This window comes from Schistocerca nitens, chromosome 8 (assembly GCF_023898315.1).
Source record: "Schistocerca nitens isolate TAMUIC-IGC-003100 chromosome 8, iqSchNite1.1, whole genome shotgun sequence".
Lineage (NCBI taxonomy): Eukaryota > Metazoa > Arthropoda > Insecta > Orthoptera > Acrididae > Schistocerca > Schistocerca nitens.
This window is the reverse complement of record NC_064621.1, coordinates 65,618,150-65,639,887: the sequence shown is the minus strand read 5'-3', so window position 1 is coordinate 65,639,887 and position 21,738 is coordinate 65,618,150. Positions and strand designations below refer to the sequence as shown.

Sequence of the window (21,738 nt, the reverse complement as noted above, 5' to 3'; positions counted from 1 at the left end):
CAAGCTCAAATATAATAAATTTCCTAGAGACAGAAAAGTTCTGTTGACAAATGAGCATAGAGTTAGATGGCATCACTCGCATGAAACTCAGTTTGATCTTTTCTTGCAATATATCCTGCTAACCACAGATGAAGGGCAACAGACTGGTTCCATATTTCTAGATTTCTGGAAAGGTTTTGACACAATTGACTATTGCATACTGTTAAAAAAAGGTACGAGCATATGAATAACTTCTCAGATGTAAATAACTCAAAGACATCTTAAGTAATAGAAGCCAATACATTGTATTGCATGGTGAGTATTTCTCAGAGACAAAGGTATTGTCAGGAGCACCCCAGAGAAGTGTGAGAGGACCGCTGTTATTTTCTATGCGGGGCGAATGACGTAAAACTTGCACCACAAATATTGCAGAATGGAAAGTGCTATTGATGTGAGGTTTTCACAGAATAGATTGGTAGTCAGGGGCTCGTATTGTTAGCCAATCAATAGATCGTAATAGTACTTGGAAAGTGTATTTTTGTGCAAACATACTCTTTTTTTTTTAAAAAAATGGAACAATACTCATTGACATTTACAATCTAAAACTAGGGTAAATTAGAATGTCAGTGGTATTTCGTGCAGGATTTACTGCGAGTTATTTATGAGATACTGTATTTTGAAAAGTTCTAACAGACAGTTGTATAATACCTTTGGTAGCACACACTTAAGAACTACACAAGTGCAGACACTATTTATGTGGATTCTGACCAGTAACGAGACAACTGACCATCATAGTTGTGTTCAAAATGACCACTGGCAGTGGCAATACACTCTTGCAGTCCGGTATGAAATGACTGCTGCATGCGTGCTAGCATTTTATACGTCGTTGCATGTTACCGGGTGAAGTTGGTATGTCCTTGTAGACAGCGTCTTTCAGCCTTCCTCACAGAAAAAAGTGTACGGATGTCAAATATGGGGAATGGGGTGGCCAAGGTACAGGTCCCCAGCATCCAGTCCAACAATTTGGAAATAATTCTTGAAGACATACTGTAGTACTTTGTGCACTGACAGCCATAATGTTGATAACACAGGTTCCTTGGTTCCTTAGTCTGCAGAGGAATGTGTTCTAGCATTTGTGGAAGATTGTCTGTTAGGAGGCTGCGATACTTGTGCATATTCGGTGTTCCATCTATGAAAAATGGATCTTTGAGCTGATGGTACACTATCCCATACCACACAATTTCACTCCGTGGGCACCGATATTTCACCTGACGAAGCCAACGGGAGTTGTCAGCAGACCAGTAGTGTGTGTTTTGGTGGTTTACTGTGTCATGATTGGTAAATGTGAGCTCATCTGTAAACAAGATACGTGATACATCTGGAGTGTCTTGTCTTAATGTCTGTGTACAGAAGTTAACGGGATTATCACAATTCTTTCCATGCAGCTCTTGATGGGGAGAAATGTTATACGGATGGAACCTATGTCGATGGAGAATGCATAGGACACTGGCCTGATTGACGCCAAATCCTTGTATGACTGCACAGGAGCTAACGTGTGGATCAACTGAAACATCAGCCCACTGAAACATCAGCAAGCGTATGAATTTCCTCCTCTTCTGTTGTCACTTGTTTCCTTCTGTTATGGCTTCTAGGTGTTATACTGCCACGTTCACATTTCTGGTTGAAGAGGTCGATAGATAATTGCTGAGATAGTTAATGTCTGTTGGGATATCTTGTCACACACACTGTACAAGAATGAACTGCATTCTTCTTGCACTCTCCATACTCCATGAGCATGATGACTTTTTCTGCATTGGTAAATACCATCGTCCATTCATGACCTACTGCTTGAACTGTCACACCCCACCTGACTAGCAAATCGTAGTGATCTCAAGGAACAAACAAGAGCCCTGTAAGCAAATATAAAAACATTGTACCTAGTTACTATGCAGGTTGCATGGCACAAACAAGTGTCAGTGTTCAAGCTTTTCAAAATACATTGTCTCATAAACCACCTCACGCTAGAATCCTGCAACAAACACTATTCAAATTCTGATTTACTATACTTTTAGGTTGTTATGTCAGTATCATTGTTCCATGTAAATAGTGTATGTTTGCACAAAAAAACACTTTCTAACTATTATTACACTCCGTTTATTGGCTAACAATACGAGCCCCTGACTACCAATCCATTCTGTGAAAACCTCACATCAATAGCACTTTTCATTCTGCAATGTTTGTGGTGCATGTTTTAGGTGATTCACAATGTATACACCAGTGAGCTGATGGATAGGGTGAGTTGCAATCTGTGGCTGTTTGCTGATGATGCTGTGGTGTACAGCAATGTGTCATTCTTGAGTGACTGTAGGAGGATACAACATGACTTGGACAATATATTTTGGTTGGTGTGAGGAATGGTAGCGAGCTCAAAATGTAGAAAACTATAAGATAATGCAGATGAGTAGGAAAAACAATCCCATGATGTTCGACTACAGCTTTAGTAGTGTGCTGCTTGTTGCTTAAATATTTAGGTGTCACATTGCAAAGAGATATGATATGGAACTGTCATATAAGGATTGTAGTACGGAAGGCAAATGGTTGACTTTGGTCTATCATGATAATTTTAGGAAAGTATGTGTCATCTGAGTATGACACCATGTTTACAACACTAGTTTGATCAATTCTTGAGTTCTGGTTGAGTGTTTGGAACTCCATCATGTAGGTTTAAAGGATGACATCGAAGAAATTCAGAGAGGGACTGTTAGATTTGTTACCGGTGACATTTGCACATTAGTCCATACGAACGTTCTTGAAACAAGGATCCCCCTTTATACCACATTGGAAGTCTAGGTCCATTTAGTCTCTGCAGTCACGGTTCACAATCTCTCTCTCTCTGTCCTGACAAGCCACAACTACATCCAGTGCCCTAACTACCTTCCTTCAGCAACTCCTCCTCCTTTCCTCCTTGGGGATTTTAATGCCTGTCCTCCCTTGTGTGGCAGTGCATTTTTGTCTAGTCAAGAGCTCTTCATAGACCAGTTTTTTTTTTTTTTTTTGCAGACTGTGACCTGTGCCTTCTTAATGATGGTTCACCTACCCATTTTAGTGCCGCTTATGGCACCTTCTATGCCAGTGATCTTTCACTAACTACTGCTCCCCTTCTCTGTTCATTACATTGGTCACCACATGATGACTTCTGCAATAGCAATCATTCCCCACTGATTCTCTTGTTCCCTTCCCATCTCCCAATGGCCAGTTTACCCCCCTTTGCTTTCCATCCTGCTGATTGGTCTCTAAATACCTCCTAGGTCTTGTTGACCCATTCTTTGTTAGATTGTATCGATAAAGTGTAGAGACCACTCATTTGTCTAAAAGTAAGAAATAAAGTAGATTAGAGAAACATTGACATGCATTTGAATGATTCTTGAAATCATTGTCTAACGTATAATCTTAGAATTTCAAAGAATACTATAGGATATTTGTTTGATGGATTGTATAGACTGTGGAGTTTGCTGTTATGCTGCCTTGACAGATTTCACACAACATTTAACTTGCTTTAAACTACTACATAATTCACAAATAATAATCACCATTAAAATAGTTGAAGCAGCAAAACAGTATCATTCAACAAAACTAAAAGCAAGCAAAGACTCGCGAATTTAATAAAACATTGTTGATCGTGGTTCATTCATACTCCATGCGTACCTCAATATCCACTCTGTTTTTCTACTTCTCCAGCTCACAAATGTCTCTGCAACATAAAAAACCTTTTAGATTGAAGAGAAATAAATGTATGTGCATTGGATTGGCTTATCTTTACAATTTCAAAAAAATTATTTACAAAAGTGACATGACTTTTTTTAGTCCTCACTAATACTAGGTCTCCAATAAACTTAGTCCTATGTTTCTGCAGCTCTTTTCACCATTACTTGCTTAACAAGCCCTTCTCTCTCCTGTGGTGTGATGACTTTCCCTGTTGGTAACTCTGCATAACTCCGCTATAAGGTCAAGAAGTTTTATGTAGTGCGATCAAAAACTAATAGAAATATTTGTTTTTCTTAAAGAATCTGTACTTATTCATCATCATCGTCATCATCATCATAGTCCCATTCAAAGGAATACCCCTCATATGTAATACATTTGTGCCACAGCTTATTCCAATCTTAGAAACATGCCTGGAACTGACTTTTCACTGTGATGTTCAGCTCCCTCATGTGTTCTGTTTTTACCTCATTAGTAGTGACAAAACAACAGCCTTTCATGGTTATCTTCAGCCTCCGGAAAAGAAAGGGGGAATTTAAAGTAGACTGCGGCTGAAGTGAGAATTTGGATCGAGGAGGGAGGCATTGCAGCGTAATCCGTAAAGTTGTGTGAACCGCAGTGCCGAGCTGGCTTAGTGGCTAACACACATGCCCAGTAAGCGGGTTCGATTCCCAATCTTTGTGCAAATTTCACTGCTTCAGTCTCTATTCATTAAAAGAAGAGAAATAAGTTGCAGGAGCCCATGTCCAGCAGTTACGGCAGCTGAGGCAACATAATTTTTTTTTTTTTTTGCTTTCTTTCTCCCCCCCCCCCCCCCCCCCCCCCAAAATTATAAACAAGCATTGAGGTGTGAGCAGGAGCAGTATTGTGATGCAATTTCCACAATTTGCCAGAATTCTGGTCTTTCGGATTGCTTCACACAAATGGTGCGTGACTTCCAGATAGTATTTCTTATTGAACGTATGACCATAAGGCTCATGATTGATTGTCTCATTGTAATCAAAGGAAACAGCAAGAAGAATTGTCACATTTTATTGAATTTGTCATTTTTTTCCTCTCTCTCTCTTTCTCTCTCTCTTTCTCTCTGTCATCATTAGATCCATTAATTACGAATTACCCAGAAGCATAGGTCATCAGGTGCCAACTGATGACCTGTGCTTTGAGGTAATGTATAGTTAATAGATCTGTGGATAACTTAAAAAAAGAGTTGAAAGTGGTTATCCAATAAAATAAGTGACCTGGATGGTATTTGTCTTTCTATACACTGGAACTGGCCAGTTGTGTCTGGCTTTTATCCCAGATTCAAAGCTCTTTCTTCTCCCTCCTGACCCTGTTATTGAAAAGTACCTTATCTTGCAAGATTTCAGTGAACTTACGTGGTTCATAATGATCATAACTTTGATGGAGATAGTCAGTGAACTCTTCAACATAGTCTTCAGGGAAACACAACTTCCATTTCTCACTATGTTCATGCTTCCTTCTGAACAGAATCCCTTTATACAATTAGTAATTTGTTTGTTATTCATGGTCCCCACTCCCTAAATGTCTCCTTTCCAGCTGTTGTTGTTGTTGTTGTTGTTGTTGTTGTTGTGGTCTTCAGTCCTGAGACTGGTTTGATGCAGCTCTCCATTCTACTCTATCCTGTGCAAGCTTCTTCATCTCCCAGTACCTACTGCAACCTACATCCTTCTGAATCTGCTTAGTGTATTCATCTCTTGGTCTCCCTCTATGATTTTTACCCTCCACGCTGCCCTCCAATACTAAATTGGTGATCCCTTGATGCCTCAGAACATGTCCTACCAACCGATCCCTTCTTCTGGTCAAGTTGTGCCACAAACTTCTCTTCTCCCCAATCCTATTCAGTACTTCCTCATTAGTTATGTGATCTACCCATCTAATCTTCAGCATTCTTCTGTAGCACCACATTTCGAAAGCTTCTATTCTCTTCTTGTCTAAACTATTTATCGTCCATGTTTCACTTCCATACATGGCTACACTCCATACAAATACTTTCAGAAATGACTTTCTGACACTTAAATCTATACTCAATGTTAACAAATTTCTCTTCTTCAGAAACACTTTCCTTGCCATTGCCAGTCTACATTTTATATCCTCTCTACTTCGACCATCATCAGTTATTTTGCTCCCCAAATAGCAAAACTCCTTTACTACTTTAAGTGTCTCATTTCCTAATCTAATTCCCTCAGCATCACTAGACTTAATTCGACTACATTCCATTATCCTCATTTTGATTTTGTTGATGTTCATCTTATATCGTCCTTTCAAGACACTATCCATTCCATTCAACTGCTCTTCCAAGTCCTTTGCTGTCTCTGACAGAATTACGATGTCATCGGCGAACCTCAAAGTTTTTATTTCTTCTCCATGGATTTTCATACCTACTTTGAATTTTTCTTTTGTTTCCTTCACTGCTTGCTCAATATACAGATTGAATAACATCGTGGAGAGACTACATCCCTGTCGCACTCCCTTCCCAACCACTGCTCCCCTTTCATGTCCCTCAACTGTTATAACTGCCACCTGGTTTCTGTACAAATTGTAAATAGCCTTTCTCTCCCTGTATTTTACCCCTGCCACCTTCAGAATATGAAAGAGAGTATTCCAGTCAACATTGTCAAAAGCTTTCTCTAAGTCTACAAATGCTAGAAATGTAGGTTTGCCCTTCCTTAATCTAGCTTCTAAGATAAATCGTAGGGTCAGTATTGTCTCACGTGTTCCAACATTTCTGCGGAATCCAAACTGATCTTCCTCGAGGTCGGCTTCTACTAGTTTTTCCATTCGTCTGAAAAGAATTCGCGTTAGTATTTTGCAGCTGTGACTTATTAAACTGATAGTTCGGTAATTTTCACATCTGTCAACACCTGCTTTCTTTGGGATTGGAATTATTATATTCTTCTTGAAGTCTGAGAGAATTTCGCCTGTCTCATACATCTTGCTCACCAGATGGTAGAGTTTTGTCAGGACTGACTCTCCCAAGGTTATCAGTAGTTCTAATAGAATGTTGTCTACTCCCAGGGCCTTGTTTCGACTTAGGTCTTTCAGTGCTCTGTCAAACTCTTCATGCAGTATCATATCTCCCATTTCATCTTCATCTACATCCTCTTCCATTTCCATAATATTGTCCTCAAGTACATCGCCCTTGTATAGACCCTCTATATACTCCTTCCACGTTTCTGCTTTCCCTTCTTTGCTTAGAACTGGGTTTCCATCTGAGCTCTTGATGTTCATACAAGTGGTTCTCTTATCTCCAAAGGTCTCTTTAATTTTCCTGTAGGCAGTATCTATCTTACCCCTAGTGAGATAAGCCTCTACATCCTTACATTTGTCCTCTAGCCGTCCCTGCTTAGCCATTTTGCACTTCCTGTCGATCTCATTTTTGAGACGTTTGTATTCCTTTTTGCCTGCTTCATTTACTGCATTTTTATATTTTCTCCTTTCATCAATTAAATTCAATATTTCTTCTGTTACCCAAGGATTTCTACTAGCCCTCGTCTTTTTACCTACTTGATCCTGTGCTGCCTTCACTACTTCATCCCTCAAAGCTACCCATTCTTCTTCTACTGTATTTCTTTCCCCCATTCCTGTCAATTGTTCCCTTATGCTCTCCCTGAAACTCTGTACAACCTCTGGTTCTTTCAGTTTATCCAGGTCCCATCTCCTTAAATTCCCACCTTTTTGCAGTTTCTTCAGTTTTAATCTACAGTTCATAACCAATCGATTGTGGTCAAAGTCCACATCTGCCCCTGGAAATGTCTCACAATTTAAAACCTGGTTCCTAAATCTCTGTCTTACCATTATATAATCTACCTGATACCTTTTAGTATCTCCAGGATTCTTCCATGTATACAACCTTCTTTTATGATTCTTGAACCAAGTGTTAGCTATGATTAAGTTGTGCTCTGTGCAAAATTCTACCAGGCGGCTTCCTCTTTCATTTCTTAGCCCCAATCCATATTCACCTACTACGTTTCCTTCTCTCCCTTTTCCTACTGCCGAATTCCAGTCACCCATGAGTATTAAATTTTGGTCTCCCTTCACTATGTGAATAATTTCTTTTATTTCATCATACATTTCTTCAATTTCTTCGTCATCTGCAGAGCTAGTTGGCATATAAACTTGTACTACTGTCGTAGGTGTGGGCTTCGTATCTATCTTGGCCACAATAATGCGTTCACTATGCTGTTTGTAGTAGCTTACCTACCTGCATTGCTATTTTCCTATTCATTATTAAACCTACTCCTGCATTACCCCTATTTGATTTTGTGTTTATAACCCTGTAGTCACCTGACCAGAAGTCTTGTTCCTCCTGCCACCGAACTTCACTAATTCCCACTATATCTAACTTTAACCTATCCATTTCCATTTTTAAATTTTCTAACCTACCTGCCCGATTAAGGGATCTGACATTCCATGCTCCGATCCGTAGAACGCCAGTTTTCTTTCTCCTGATAACGACGTCCTCTTGAGTGGTCCCCGCCCGGAGATCCGAATGGGGGACTATTTTACCTCCGGAATATTTTACCCAAGAGGACGCCATCATCATTTAATCATACAGTAAACCTGCATGCCCTCGGGAAAAATTAAGGCCATAGTTTCCCCTTGCTTTCAGCCGTTCGCAGTACCAGCACAGCAAGGCTGTTTTGGTTATTGTTACAAGGCCATATCAGTCAATCATCCAGACTGTTGCCCCTGCAACTACTGAAAAGGCTACTGCCCCTCTTCAGGAACCACACGTTTGTCTGGCCTCTCAACAGATACCCCTCCGTTGTGGTTGCACCTACGGTACGGCTATCTGTATCGCTGAGGCACGCAAGCCTCCCCACCAACAGCAAGGTCCATGGTTCATACCAGCTGTATAGTGTCACAAGAATTCTGTGGCCTCTGTAGATTCTTGTACACACCTTTGATGTACTTTATCTTAAACTGACACTCTTCCTCATCCTTATCGTCATCATCAACCTGTTTAACACCAATTTGTGGTCTGGAAAAGGCATCACCACCCTTGTTATTAGTACCCAGATGCTGTAATGAAGCTGTTATAAGAATGTTTCCCATCTTGTTATCTGATATGTAGTAATTTACATTCCTGCAGCAAACTGGGTACTTCATGGTACGTAAACACCACTGTTTTGTGTCCTAGTAGATATTTCTGAACTAAGTCCACATACTACGGGAAGCAACTCCTCTGCTGATATTCCATAAGACTTTTCATGTTTTGACTGCATCCTGCAAGCGGATGCTATGCTCTCAAGCTGCTATTCAGATTCCATAACTGCTGCTGTCAGTTTGTAAATAGAAAGACAATGAAAGGTTTTGTTCATGCAAGAGTGTGCTGTTGCACAGACTTTACTTCATTCTACAGAAGACCTCATTGCTCTTCTTAGACCAAATCCAAGCAGCATTTTCCTTCACCATTATACTGTGACTTGGGAAATTAAAACATGTTTTTGAAATGAATTTGTGACAGAATCTATTCATTCCTAAAAAGGTTTTGAACTGCTTCCTGGCTTTTGGTATTGGAAATTCAGCATTGCCTTGATGCTGTACTGTTTTTGTAAGTCTATGACTTCTCATTGTCTTGATTCTAAAATCCGACACTTGAATTATGAGAGAAATGTGGGTAAATGAATTAATAATTTATGAGAAGAAATTGATAGCTTTGTAACATGTGGAATTTTGGGTCGGTCCAGGGAATGTGCTCGCATAGCCTAAATGGTAAGATGACCATTTGTGATAAACAGGAAATCTGGGTTCCATTCCTGGTCTGGCACAAATTCTCATATTATTTAATCAGATAGATAAAAAATCTACTCACCAAGAGCAACAGAACACACCCACATAAAAGACTGTTGTGACTGGCAAGCTTTTGGAGCCAGTGGCTCCTTCTTCAGGCAGAAGGGTTGAAGGGGAAAGTAGAAGGGTGAAGGAAAAGGACTGGAGAGGTCTAGAGAAAGGAGTAGTTTTTGGGAAAGTCACCCAGAGTCATGGGTCAGGGAAGACTTACCATATGGGAGAGGGAGACTGATGACTTTCCCAAAATCCACCCCTTTCCCTAGACTTCTCCAGTCCTTTTCGTTCACCCTTCTTCCTTCCCTTCAACCCTTCTGCCTGAAGGAGCCACTGGCTCCGAAAGCTTGCCATTCACAACAGTCATTTATGTGTGTGTGTGTGTTCTGCTGCCGCTATGTGAGATAAATTTTTTTTATCTATCCGATTAAATAATTTTATTAGTAACTGATTGTTTTCATTGACAAAGTCTCATATGTCACGTTAAGTAGTACATCTATACGTATTACAGCTAAGTTGAATTTCAGGAATAAATTTCAATATTTGTAACTGTAGTTCATCATCAGATATAGTACCAAAGTGAGTTAAGATGAGGCTTTGAAGCTCTGGCTCCTTCTTTACAGATCCCCACTTACTCAATTTGAGTTTTATTCCTTTTCTCCTGAATGCGTTAAATAGTTTCTCAATTAAACTGCAATCTTATTCCCAACTGGGGAATGAAATTAATATGTCATTAACATATGTTGTTAATTTACTCATTAGCTGCTTTCCTAGCACAAGACTAAAATTGCCATTGAAAAGTTCAGACCAAATGTGACAATGCAGGAGTGATAGGACTTCCTCCACATAAGAAAGCAGTGTACTGCCAAAGGTATCTGCCAGAACCTAGATATAAGATCCATATTAGACATAATGTTTACCCGAGTAAACTGCTGTGACAATTAATCTCTGGATGGTCTGTGCACACACACACACACACACACACACACACACACACACACACACACACACACACACACACACACCTCCACTCTTTCCTACTCCATCTCGATTAGTACCTTTCAAAGCTGCATCTTTGATTTATAGTGTTTGTAATAATGGCTTGCTTGGCTTGTTGCTCAAAATGCATTCAGAATTCTGGAGCTTCAGAGAATGCACCACAATATTTCTCTAACAATTCAGAGACTTGTTTCATCTTTCTTTTATGCCCTCTGTCCCTTTACTTCTCTCATTAACTGCACAAACTGAAGTTTTTCTCACACAACTGCCAAAGTTGTTAGCAGACTCATGACAGAATTAGACTGAAGCTGCAACTTCATTCTTGGATAAGACCTTGTTAAATAGTACTGTAAAAATCATTATTTTGTTCTGTAAACCGAAACAGTTTCCGACTTGCATGAACTGTTCCATTATCTATTATAAAATACAGATTTCAGCTGGGGATCAGTAATCATGACTGACGGAAATAAATATAACCTGTTGTGAATGTTGGGAAAATCTACTTAGTTACTGGATTATTTTGCTTGTTTGTTGCTGCTTGTATCTTCATCCCAGTGTCTGACATATCTGCTAACTCAGTATGTGCTCTTGTGTGACCTAAACACATTTGGACAAACCACAAACTCGATTCCCTGTATCCCGTAAAGCCTCTGCTTCAAAATCTCCTCTGTTTACTTACATCATCATTGTATTTTAGTACTAAATGTCCCCTTGCATACATCATCATTGTATTCTAGTACTAAATGTCCCCTTGAGCTTCTGTGCCTTTAACAGATCTTCAAAATTATCTTAATAAGCAACTGAATGCATGGTAGTCACATTAATTTGCTTCTCAAGCAACTTGATTTCCAGATCACCCTCAAATAATTTGTTGTAAGTTACCTTTCATGAAATATTCTGTTTTACAGTGCATTGTAGCACCCTCACATATTATAATTAAGTGGCTGGTTTTTAATTGCTGTCTGACCTCACTTGGTCCGAGTTACAATCCTGGCCTTACGAGGAAAAACCCCAAAAAACTTATTTTTATTGAACTCTACATTCACAGTGATTTAGCCCTCTTTACATTATTGTCCATATGCCTTAACACACTTGTCACAATGCTTTTGACAATGCTGAAAACAATTCTGGACATTTTGAGGCAGGATACTGCTCAAAGCCATTCATGTGTTTTTTTTGGCATGATATCCATCACTGAATTGCTTTCCTGAATGTGTTCCATTTGTGGAAACCAAAAAAGAAAGAAAGAAAAAAAGGTCAAACAGAGCCAGATCAGGTGAGTAGGGTGTATGAGGCACAAGCACCATGTTGTTTTTTGCCAGCTGTGTGGGCTGGAGCATTGTTCTGGTGGAGCAACCATTTCCCATTTCTCCACAGTTCTGGTCATTTTTTCCTGAGTGTGTTCCATTTGTGGAAACCAAAAAATAAAAAAAAAGGTCAAACAGAGCCAGATCAGGTGAGTAGGGTGTATGAGGCACAAGCACCATGTTGTTTTTTGCCAGCTGTGTGGGCTGGAGCATTGTTCTGGTGGAGCAACCATTTCCCATTTCTCCACAGTTCTGGTCATTTTTGTTGCACACTCGTTCACAAGCTTCTCAACACATCTGGATAAAGATGTTTGTTCATTGTATGTGCTGGAGGAATGAATTCCCCACCATTGACATCAAAGAAACAGTCAACATTATTTTCACATTGTATCTCACTTGATGTGCTTTCTTAGATTGTGGTGACATTTGATTTTTCCACTGGCTTGATACTTACTTTGACCATATCGTACCTGTAACACCAACTCTTGTCCCAGTCACAACTTTCTTTTGGAAAGTTTGGATCATTCAGTACTTTGTTCTTCAAGGTGTTGCACACGTTCACGTGGTTCTCTCTTTGGTCATCTGTGAGAACCGAGGAACAAATTTTGCAGATAGCTGTCTCACTTTCAAATCTTTGCTTAAAATTCGTTGGACCATGCTCCATGTTACTTTTGTTTCCGCAGAAATTTGGTCAATGGTTCTTCGACAATCTTCATCAGTGGCATGTTTGATTGTGGCAATGTTTTCATCATATCTTCCTGTTGAAGGATGGCATGGGCATGACATATCTTCAGTTGATGTGTTACCAGATATGAAATGAGAAAACCACTCTCAGACCTGTGTTTTTCCCAAAGCATCATCATTAAAGGTTTGCTGAAGCATCCCAATAGTCTCGACTGCAGTTTTCCCTAACAGAAAACAAAATTTTGCACAGACTGTTTGCTCCTTCTTGTCAGCCATGTCATTAATCACCAAATGGTGGAAATAGGCAAACAAAAGAGCACTACAAACAAACCACATAATTTCAACGCATAACTACAAAGGGTGCACGTGCAGCAGTTTGAGTCCAGTTATTTGTGGGCCTCCTTGTATTCATCACAGTGTGGGCCTCGAGTGGGATCCCTCTTTGTTTCCCCACTTGTAAATTCTGTTATATACCGCATTTGTACTTCCTATCTTTTTTGTCTGACTGTCTCTTGGAACCCAGTTTCCCACGTTACTGTCTTGCCTTCCATTATTTCTATTTCTTCAAGGCTCTCTTCTTGCTTCCTATGCAGTTTCCTATGCTGCCAATATACTTTTCTTTATTCCTTCTGTATCTTTTGTTGTAAGACACATTTCTATTTCTGGCCCCATGCATTGCCCTCTGCAAGTTCTGCCTGACAGTCTTGAAACTTATAGTACCACCCCTCCTTTCTATATAACCTAGGTAGGTGTCTGTGTCTTCATTTGGCACACTAATCAAATCCCATTGAATATTCATTAATCAAATCCAATTGAATATTGTTAGGTAGACAACCTATTTTTAAGGATAGAAATTACTGTAAATGTATCTGGTGGTGGTTCTGAAATGCATTAGATTTTTCAGTTTCTTCATACAGAATGCTTTTGTGCTTTTTCCTGTGTGGTCTTTGTGTGAAACCATTCAGAAACTCATTTTGAATCTGTTGAGTCCTCCGAAGATAGGTGCCCAACGTAAACACAGCAGGAAATGAACCCTGCTACACAACTCCTTGGCTATAGGAAAGTGGCCTACGAATGCACTATCACAGTCATGTCACAGGCCAATATATCTTAAACTCAATTACTCTGACAACAAGTGAGTAACAAGAATAATCATTTTTTAAAATAATGTACTTCAAAATCTCTTCAGCTTTAGCTTGTAGAGAAGCTGTGGCACTAATCTAACTAATAACCATAGCAGAGTCACAGATAGGCACAACATAAAGATTGTCAAACAAGTAAACTTTCAGCCAAAAAGGCCTAATCGGAATTAGATACCATACACATATACCCTCATGCAAATGAAACTCCCACAGCCACGTGGAGTGGCCGTGTGGTTTGAGGCGTTCTGTCAGGGACTGTGCGCCCCCTCCTGCCGGAGGTTCGAGTCCTCCCTCGGGTGTGTGTGTGTGTGTGTGTGTGTGTGTGTGTGTGTGTGTGTGTGTGTGTGTGTGTTGTTCTTAGCATAAGTTAGTTTAAGTTAGTTTACGTAGTGAATAAGTCTAGGGACTGATGACCTTAGCAGTTTGGTCCCCCCCTTAGGGGGGGGGGGGCACATGTGCGCCTCTTTGGCTGAAAGCTTACATGTTTGGCAGTCTTTTTCTAGTTCCTATCCGCGACTCATCTACCTTTTTCATACTATTGTCATTATTCCATCCTTGGTTTTAGATTGTTTACTCTAACTAAAGAAGTATACAATTGCTAAATAATCTAGTTGAAGTTCAATATGGACTACAGTTTTGGGTGTTTAATTTCAGTCTCTCAGTGTCTGTCCCTTTGACACTCAACTTAAACTCTGTGGCAACTGGGGATTGGAATTGCAGGAACTGGCCAAGTATAACAATGCAACTGCTTAAATTATGTGTTCATCATATGAATGTCATCCTATGAACTATTTGGCAGATAAATCAGGTACTTCCACATTGCAGTGGTCTCTGTGGTGACCTGCATAATTATTGTTGGATGAACGGCCTATTTCAATGTCTTTTGCAGGATGATAAAATAGTTCCTGGTAGGAGTGCCATGTAAGAGATGACTGACCATACTATGCAGGAGGCACCACACTGTTACTGCCTTGTGTGTGGTGCCCTCAAAAAATAATCCTGTGTACCATGTCTGACAGAGATATAGCATTCTTCTCCTGGGATAGTGGATAGTTGGGAGGGGGGGATGGGGTAACCTGATGAAGCTAGCTTCATTAGCTGCATGCTTTCTTACTTGTGTCTGCAGTTCTTGGTCTGATGGTTAGCATTGCTGCCTCTGGATCATGGATTCCTGGGTTTGATTCGCGGCCAGGTTGGAGATTTTCTCCTCCCGGGGACTGAGTGTTCGTATTGTCCTCATCATTTCATCATCATTTGGGAAAATAGCAAGACTGAACAGTGAAAAGATTGCTATCTTCATTCCCTCCCTCTTCCCCCTCCCCGCTCCAACTCCTGTTATCCCTCCCACCCCCACGTCTCTTCTGTACCAGCACTACCCAGACCACTGAAGATCACTAGATCCCCACACTCTAGCCTTGGGCCTCAGCACCCAGAGACGACAGTGGCCATATGTGTGTAAGTTGTGCACTCATGAATGTGTGTTGTGTTTTTCTGAATCTGTCAAAGAACTTTCCCTGAAACTTTTAAATTACCTGTCTGCCACACACCATCTCCTCTTTGTGGCGATTAGCAGTTTATTCTAATTCATACTGTTACGCCACCCCTGCGTTTCCATTCTTCAGTTTTATCTTCTTTTTGAAATAAAGATCTGGATACGAGGGTGAGGGGGGAGGAGTTTTCCTTGGACTGAATAATCAAAATTCACATTGTTCTGAACTGACAAGTCCACTATATATTAAACTATGCTAAAAAGTTAAGTACTAAACACATTGTATTGTCATTAAACATGGTAAGTATATTGTTCACTGGCTCACAAGTCTTTTTTACAATTTGTACTTCCCTTGTAATATACTTAACTTACTGTCAGAATAGAACAACTATTTGTCAAACTGTATTGGAATTTGAGAGAACCCATCACTTTTATTTTTTTCCTTCATTGAATACCTGTTATGATTTTGAATTAATTCATTTATTATTAACTTTTGTATGAACAGCAGAAAAAAGTTATTGAAATATTTTGATATCATTTATAAACAACAGCACTCGTAAATTATAATTTTAACAAAAAATCCAGATTTATTGATTTTTATTATTGATAACTGATTTTGTTCTACAGGGTGGGGCAAAAGAAAGGGGCCTGGAGAACAGAGTTTCAGGGTCAAAGAAACACAGCAAAGGAAAGAAAATACAGCAGTAGCCTGCCTGTAGTAGATGTTAAAAGTGACCATCATTCATCTCTTGGCACTTTTGGGCCCTGCTCAGCAAGTTGTTGAATGCAGTTTGAAGCTGGGCTGCTGGAATTGCCACAGTCTTATCTGAAATGTTCTGCTGCAGTTCTTGAAGACTACGAGTGTTGTTGCGATGCACCTTTGCCTTGCGGGCTCCTAACACATAGTAACTGGACGACACTGACAGCACTGACAGGTCAAGTGACTTGGATGGCCAGTGAGGTCCTTGACCCTACTGACCTCTGCTAACACCTCTGTCTGGTATCAAGATTGGTAAATGTGCTGCAAGGTGTGGCTGGCTGTATGGGCAGTTGCTCCATCCTGTTGGAAGTAAATGTGGGTCTTATTCTCCTCCGTTAATGCTGCCATAAATGGTACATAGAAGTCAGCATCTGGTGAATGATGATGGGACCAATAGTGCAGCCTACAGACACTGCACACCAAACTCCATCCGTCTGATCATGCGACGGTGCTTCATTCAAATTATACGAATTCTCTCCTCTGCCCAGAACCTGTGATTCTGTGAGTTGACATAACCATGAACGTGAAACCAGGCTTCCGTAAAGAACAGATATATGTCCAAGCCATTCATTGTTATGTAAGCCACTCTCAAAACTGGAGGTGTTGAGGAGATTTTTGCCGGTTTTAAAGCATGAACAACAGATGCATTTGCAGGTCGAGGTCATACACATGATCCACGTGATATGCAGGCTCTTATGACAGGTGCTGGGTTGATTTGATAGGACTCTGAAGCATTTTCTGGTGAACTGCAGCCATGTTTTCTGGTGTGCGGGCATATTTCGGAATGTTTTTTGACTTGTTCAAAACAGATTCTGTCTGACGCTGTTTTCAGACTAAGCATTGCGCAGCACTGTGTGTTTGCACTTTGACAGCATTAATCTTACCTGCAAACAAATGACCACACTGTTTCCATGACTTTGTTGTCACGTAACTGCCCTCAACAAACACCTGGTGCTCTGTATTCTGAGTAAATTCATCCCCTTTGCACCGCTCCACTCACACTCACACAACCTGCACCATACCCTGAACTGTGTGGATCATGTTGCAGGGGAGTATGTGGTATGCGTGTCACGATGTGTGGTTATATGCATACATTCACATCCAGTCGTATCCACTCGTCTGGGTGACTTTTATTTGGCCCACCCTGTATATGACTATTTCCAGACAAAAGATTCAGATGACATCAGATAGCTGTCACCAGCTGATAATGTACCAGTTGGAGGCAGGTACCCATTGGTACTTACAGCATTACAAATCTAGTAACTTTTTCTGGTTACTACTTTCGATCATAGAAGCACCAGACGTATTTTAAATGCCAAACATTTAATGCCAATATATATATATATATATATATAGTGTGTGTGTGTGTGTTGTTGTATATCTAAAAACAAAGATGATGTGACTTACCAAATGAAAGCGCTGGCAGGTCGATAGACACACAAAATTCAAGCTTTAAAGTTTGCCAAGGTAATCCCATTCCCGATGTCCAGGTGGAGCTTCAAGGAATCCTCAGAACCTTAGGCCCCCTGCAAAACCTTTCACCTGACTCCATCAACCTCCTGACCCAACCAACACCCCGCACCCCTACCTTCTACCTTCTTCCTAAAATTCACAAACCCAATCATCCTGGCCGCCCCATTGTAGCTGGTTACCAAGCCCCCACAGAACGTATCTCTGCCTACATAGATCAACACCTTCAACCCATTACATGCAGTCTCCCATCCTTCATCAAAGACACCAACCACTTTCTCGAACGCCTGGAATCCTTACCCAATCTGTTACCCCCAGAAACCATCCTTGTAACCATTGATGCCACTTCCTTATACACAAATATTCCGCACGTCCAGGGCCTCGCTACGATGGAGCATTTCCTTTCACGCCGATCACCTGCCACCCTACCTAAAACCTCTTTCCTCATTACCTTAGCCAGCTTCATCCTGACCGACAACTTCTTCACTTTTGAAGGCCAGACATACCAACAATTAAAGGGAACAGCCATGGGTACCAGGATGGCCCCCTCGTACGCCAACCCATTCATGGGTCGCCTAGAGGAAGCCTTCTTGGTTACCCAGGCCTGCCAACCCAAAGTTTGGTACAGATTTATTGATGACATCTTCATGATCTGGACTCACAGTGAAGAAGAACTCCAGAATTTCCTCTCCAACCTCAACACCTTTGGTTCCATCAGATTCACTTGGTCCTACTCCAAATCCCACGCCACTTTCCTTGACGTTGACCTCCATCTGTCCAATGGCCAGCTTCACACGTCTGTCCACATCAAACCCACCAACAAGCAACAGTACCTCCATTATGACAGCTGCCACCCATTCCACATCAAACGGTCCCTTCCCTACAGCCTAGGTCTTCGTGGCAAACAAATCTGCTCCAGTCCGGAATCCCTGAACCATTACACCAACAACCTGACAACAGCTTTCGCATCCCGTAACTACCCTCCCGACCTGGTACAGAAGCAAATAACCAGAGCCACTTACTCATCCCCTCAAACCCAGAACCTCCCACAGAAGAACCACAAAAGTGCCCCACTTGTGACAGCATACTTTCCGGGACTGGGCCAGATTCTGAATGTGGCTCTCCAGCAGGGATACGACTTCCTCAAATCCTGCCCTGAAATGAGATCCATCCTTCATGAAATCCTCCCCACTCCACCAAGAGTGTCTTTCCACCGTCCACCTAACCTTCGTAACCTCTTAGTTCATCCCTATGAAATCCCCAAACCACCTTCCCTACCCTCTGGCTCCTATCCTTGTAACCGCCCCCGGTGTAAAACCTGTCCCATGCACCCTCCCACCACCACCTACTCCAGTCCTGTAACCCGGAAGGTGTACATGATCAAAGGCAGAGCCACGTGTGAAAGCACCCACGTGATTTGCCAACTGACCTGCCTACACTGTGATGCATTCTATGTGGAATGACCAGCAACAAACTGTCCATTCGCATGAATGGACACAGGCAGACAGTGTTTGTTGGTAATGAGGATCACCCTGTGGCTAAACATGCCTTGGTGCACGGCCAGCACATCTTGGCACAGTGTTACACCGTCTTGGTTATCTGGATACTTCCCACCAACACCAACCTATCCGAACTCCGGAGATGGGAACTTGCTCTTCAATATATCCTCTCTTCCCATTACCCACCAGGCCTCAATCTCCGCTAATTTCAAGTTGCCGTCACTCATACCTCACCTGTCTTTCAACAACATCTTTGCCTCTGCACTTCCGCCTCGACCGACATCTCTGCCGAAACTCTTTGTCTTTAAATATGTCTGTTTGTGTCTGCATATGTGTGGATGGATATGTGTGTGTGTGTGTGTGTGTGTGTGTGTGTGTGTGTGTGTGTGCGAGTGTATACCCGTCCTTCTTTCCCCCTAAGGTAAGTCTTTCCGCTCCCGGGATTGGAATGACTCCTTACCCTCTCCCTTAAAACCCACATCCTTTCATCTTTCCCTCTCCTTCCCTCTTTCCTGATGAGGCAACAGTTTGTTGCGAAAGCTTGAATTTTGTGTGTATGTTTGTGTTTGTTTGTGTGTCTATCGACCTGCCAGCGCTTTCGTTTGGTAAGTCACATCATCTTTGTTTTTAGATTATATTTTTCCCACGTGGAATGTTTCCCTCTATTATATATATATGTTGTTGTTTTGTTATAGACTCTGGATGAAGTACGTGTTGAAGTTGAAACCTGTGAAGAACTAAGATCAGTTTCTGTTCATCAAGGGCTGTCGTCAATAGCTGGGCCAGCAAAATATAGTTTCATAAATAAGGTTATTGATGGTATGACTGTCATTGTTAACACTGTACGAATTACATTCAGGAGTCCAGCTTTCAAGGCGACTGTTCAAGTGAGTATAGATAAAAATCAGATACTTAATATAACAAGTAGAAAGGCTACTTTGTTCAAAGAATTAACTTTTGTATATTTATAACCTTACTCAGGCACAAATAGAGCATAACAGATTGATGATAGCTAGTTGGTAATACAGTACGCAGTAGTGCATTGATAGCTTCCTGTCCTAGATAACTAGTACTTTCACTTTACTGACATGTCTGGACATTTTTCTTTGTTACGAACCGTGATTACAAACAGGACATGCAAAATGAGTTGTTGGGTTTACCTACAAGAAACTTGCTGAAATCGGACACTGTTCCATGCCACAAAATACATAACTGGTACAGAAATAAAGTTGTTGCTGCAGGTTGTGTCAACTCAGAGGACAGCATATCAGAAAGAGAACATCGTAGTAACATCAGAGCAGTGTGGTGTAAGAGGGTGCCCAAAATGTTGAAAGTTTTGTCTCCAACAAAAACAAAACTGGACAAGTCAGTTGACACAGAAATTCTTTCTGATCCTATCTTTAAAAAATCAAAAGAGCAAGAAATTGCGCACTTGAAGAAATAATTGGCTATTGCGAAGAGCAGAAATGCTTTAATGGAGCAAAAAACTGCAGCTATGACAAAAGCTATGAAAAGGGTGTACCTCTCAGAACAACTATTCCTGCTAGTAAGAATATGGGATGAGTAAGTAAGAAGGTTAAAACTATACTGTATCAGTGTTTCACCCAAGGAGGAGGACACAGCAGTCGCCCTTACTTTGGCAGCATTATCTACAAAAGCATATGCTTATCTAAGAAGAAAGAACTATCCTTTACCCTGCTGATCAATGCTCCATAAATGGGCAAAACAGTTTAAGTGTCAACTAGGAATTTTAAAGGAAGCACTAGATTTTACAGAGGCTAAGTCAGGAATGCTTACGCCATTTGAGACCACGGCTGTCCTAAGCTTTGATGAAATGAACCTTTGACAGCATTGTTGCTGTGATTCATCTGACGATGTCATTCTTGGAACAAACAAAAACGTCAAAATAGTTACGATAAGAAGTTTATTTTCAAAGTCTAAACAGCCAGTGTATTACAATTTTAATGTGAAACTGGCCAGCAGTTTTTTGAGACAATCATTACAGAACTTGAAACAGTTGGGGTTCGTGTTGTAGAGGTTATATGAGTATGTAATTTGGGAGTGAAAAATTCAAAAGCGAGGAAATCACTTGTATCCACTACTAAGATGTATTTTTCAAACCCTGTAGGTAATACAAGGAAAATATGGGTTTTTACGAAGTACTCCATTTTCTAAAATTACTAAGAAATCACTTTGTTGACAATGGAATCACCTAGTCCATAGGTACCGTATTTGCTTTGAGACTGTGATCTTAGTGAGTCAGCAAGCTCCAGTGAAGATGTTACTCACAATGCTTTAAAATATTTGGTTAGATACATTGCCTACAAGTGCAAAAACACGGTCAGTTTATTTGTAATTACAGTCCTATATGCCATGTCGATGAAAAATGAACAGCTAAAAACAATAGGTGAGTTTGCTTCTCCATTATCTGAGTAGTTTGCTGCAGTATCAGATTTCAGAATTATTTTTGTGTATTTTATGGAACAAATGTTTCACATTGCAAATGTGAGGTGGAATCATTAGCAGCACTACTACAATCAGGATTTCCCACAATCAAAAATAAAATCAGTGATTTTATGTAAGAACGAGAAGTTTGATCTGCATTAAATTTTCGAATAAAAGAACCATGTGGCATGCAATTGGGTGGGATTCAGTGAAAAGATATGTTCTCTGGACTGTGTCGTCTTCAGCAACTTCAAATTAAGTTTTCTGTGTCAACATCATCAGGTAATTTTCATCATCTCTGTTGTAATATTCTGTAAATATTCTCGGAACTAAAGCAGCACATAAAACTGTAAAATATTCAGCATAGTCATGTTCTGAAGTTATAAGTTTCATT

The 21,738-nt window shown here is 40.6% G+C and overlaps 1 protein-coding gene across 3 annotated transcripts in view; it reads left to right on the top strand.

Moving 5' to 3' along the window:
• The window catches only part of LOC126198474 (UHRF1-binding protein 1-like), a 458,855-nt gene that overhangs the window by 14,770 nt on the left and 422,347 nt on the right, over positions 1-21,738 (top strand). For all 3 annotated transcript variants that reach the window (XM_049934830.1, XM_049934829.1, XM_049934832.1), the window contains exon 3: positions 19,595-19,786. In XM_049934830.1, coding sequence (XP_049790787.1) covers positions 19,595-19,786 — 192 coding nt within the window. The remainder of the gene's footprint in view (positions 1-19,594; positions 19,787-21,738) is intronic.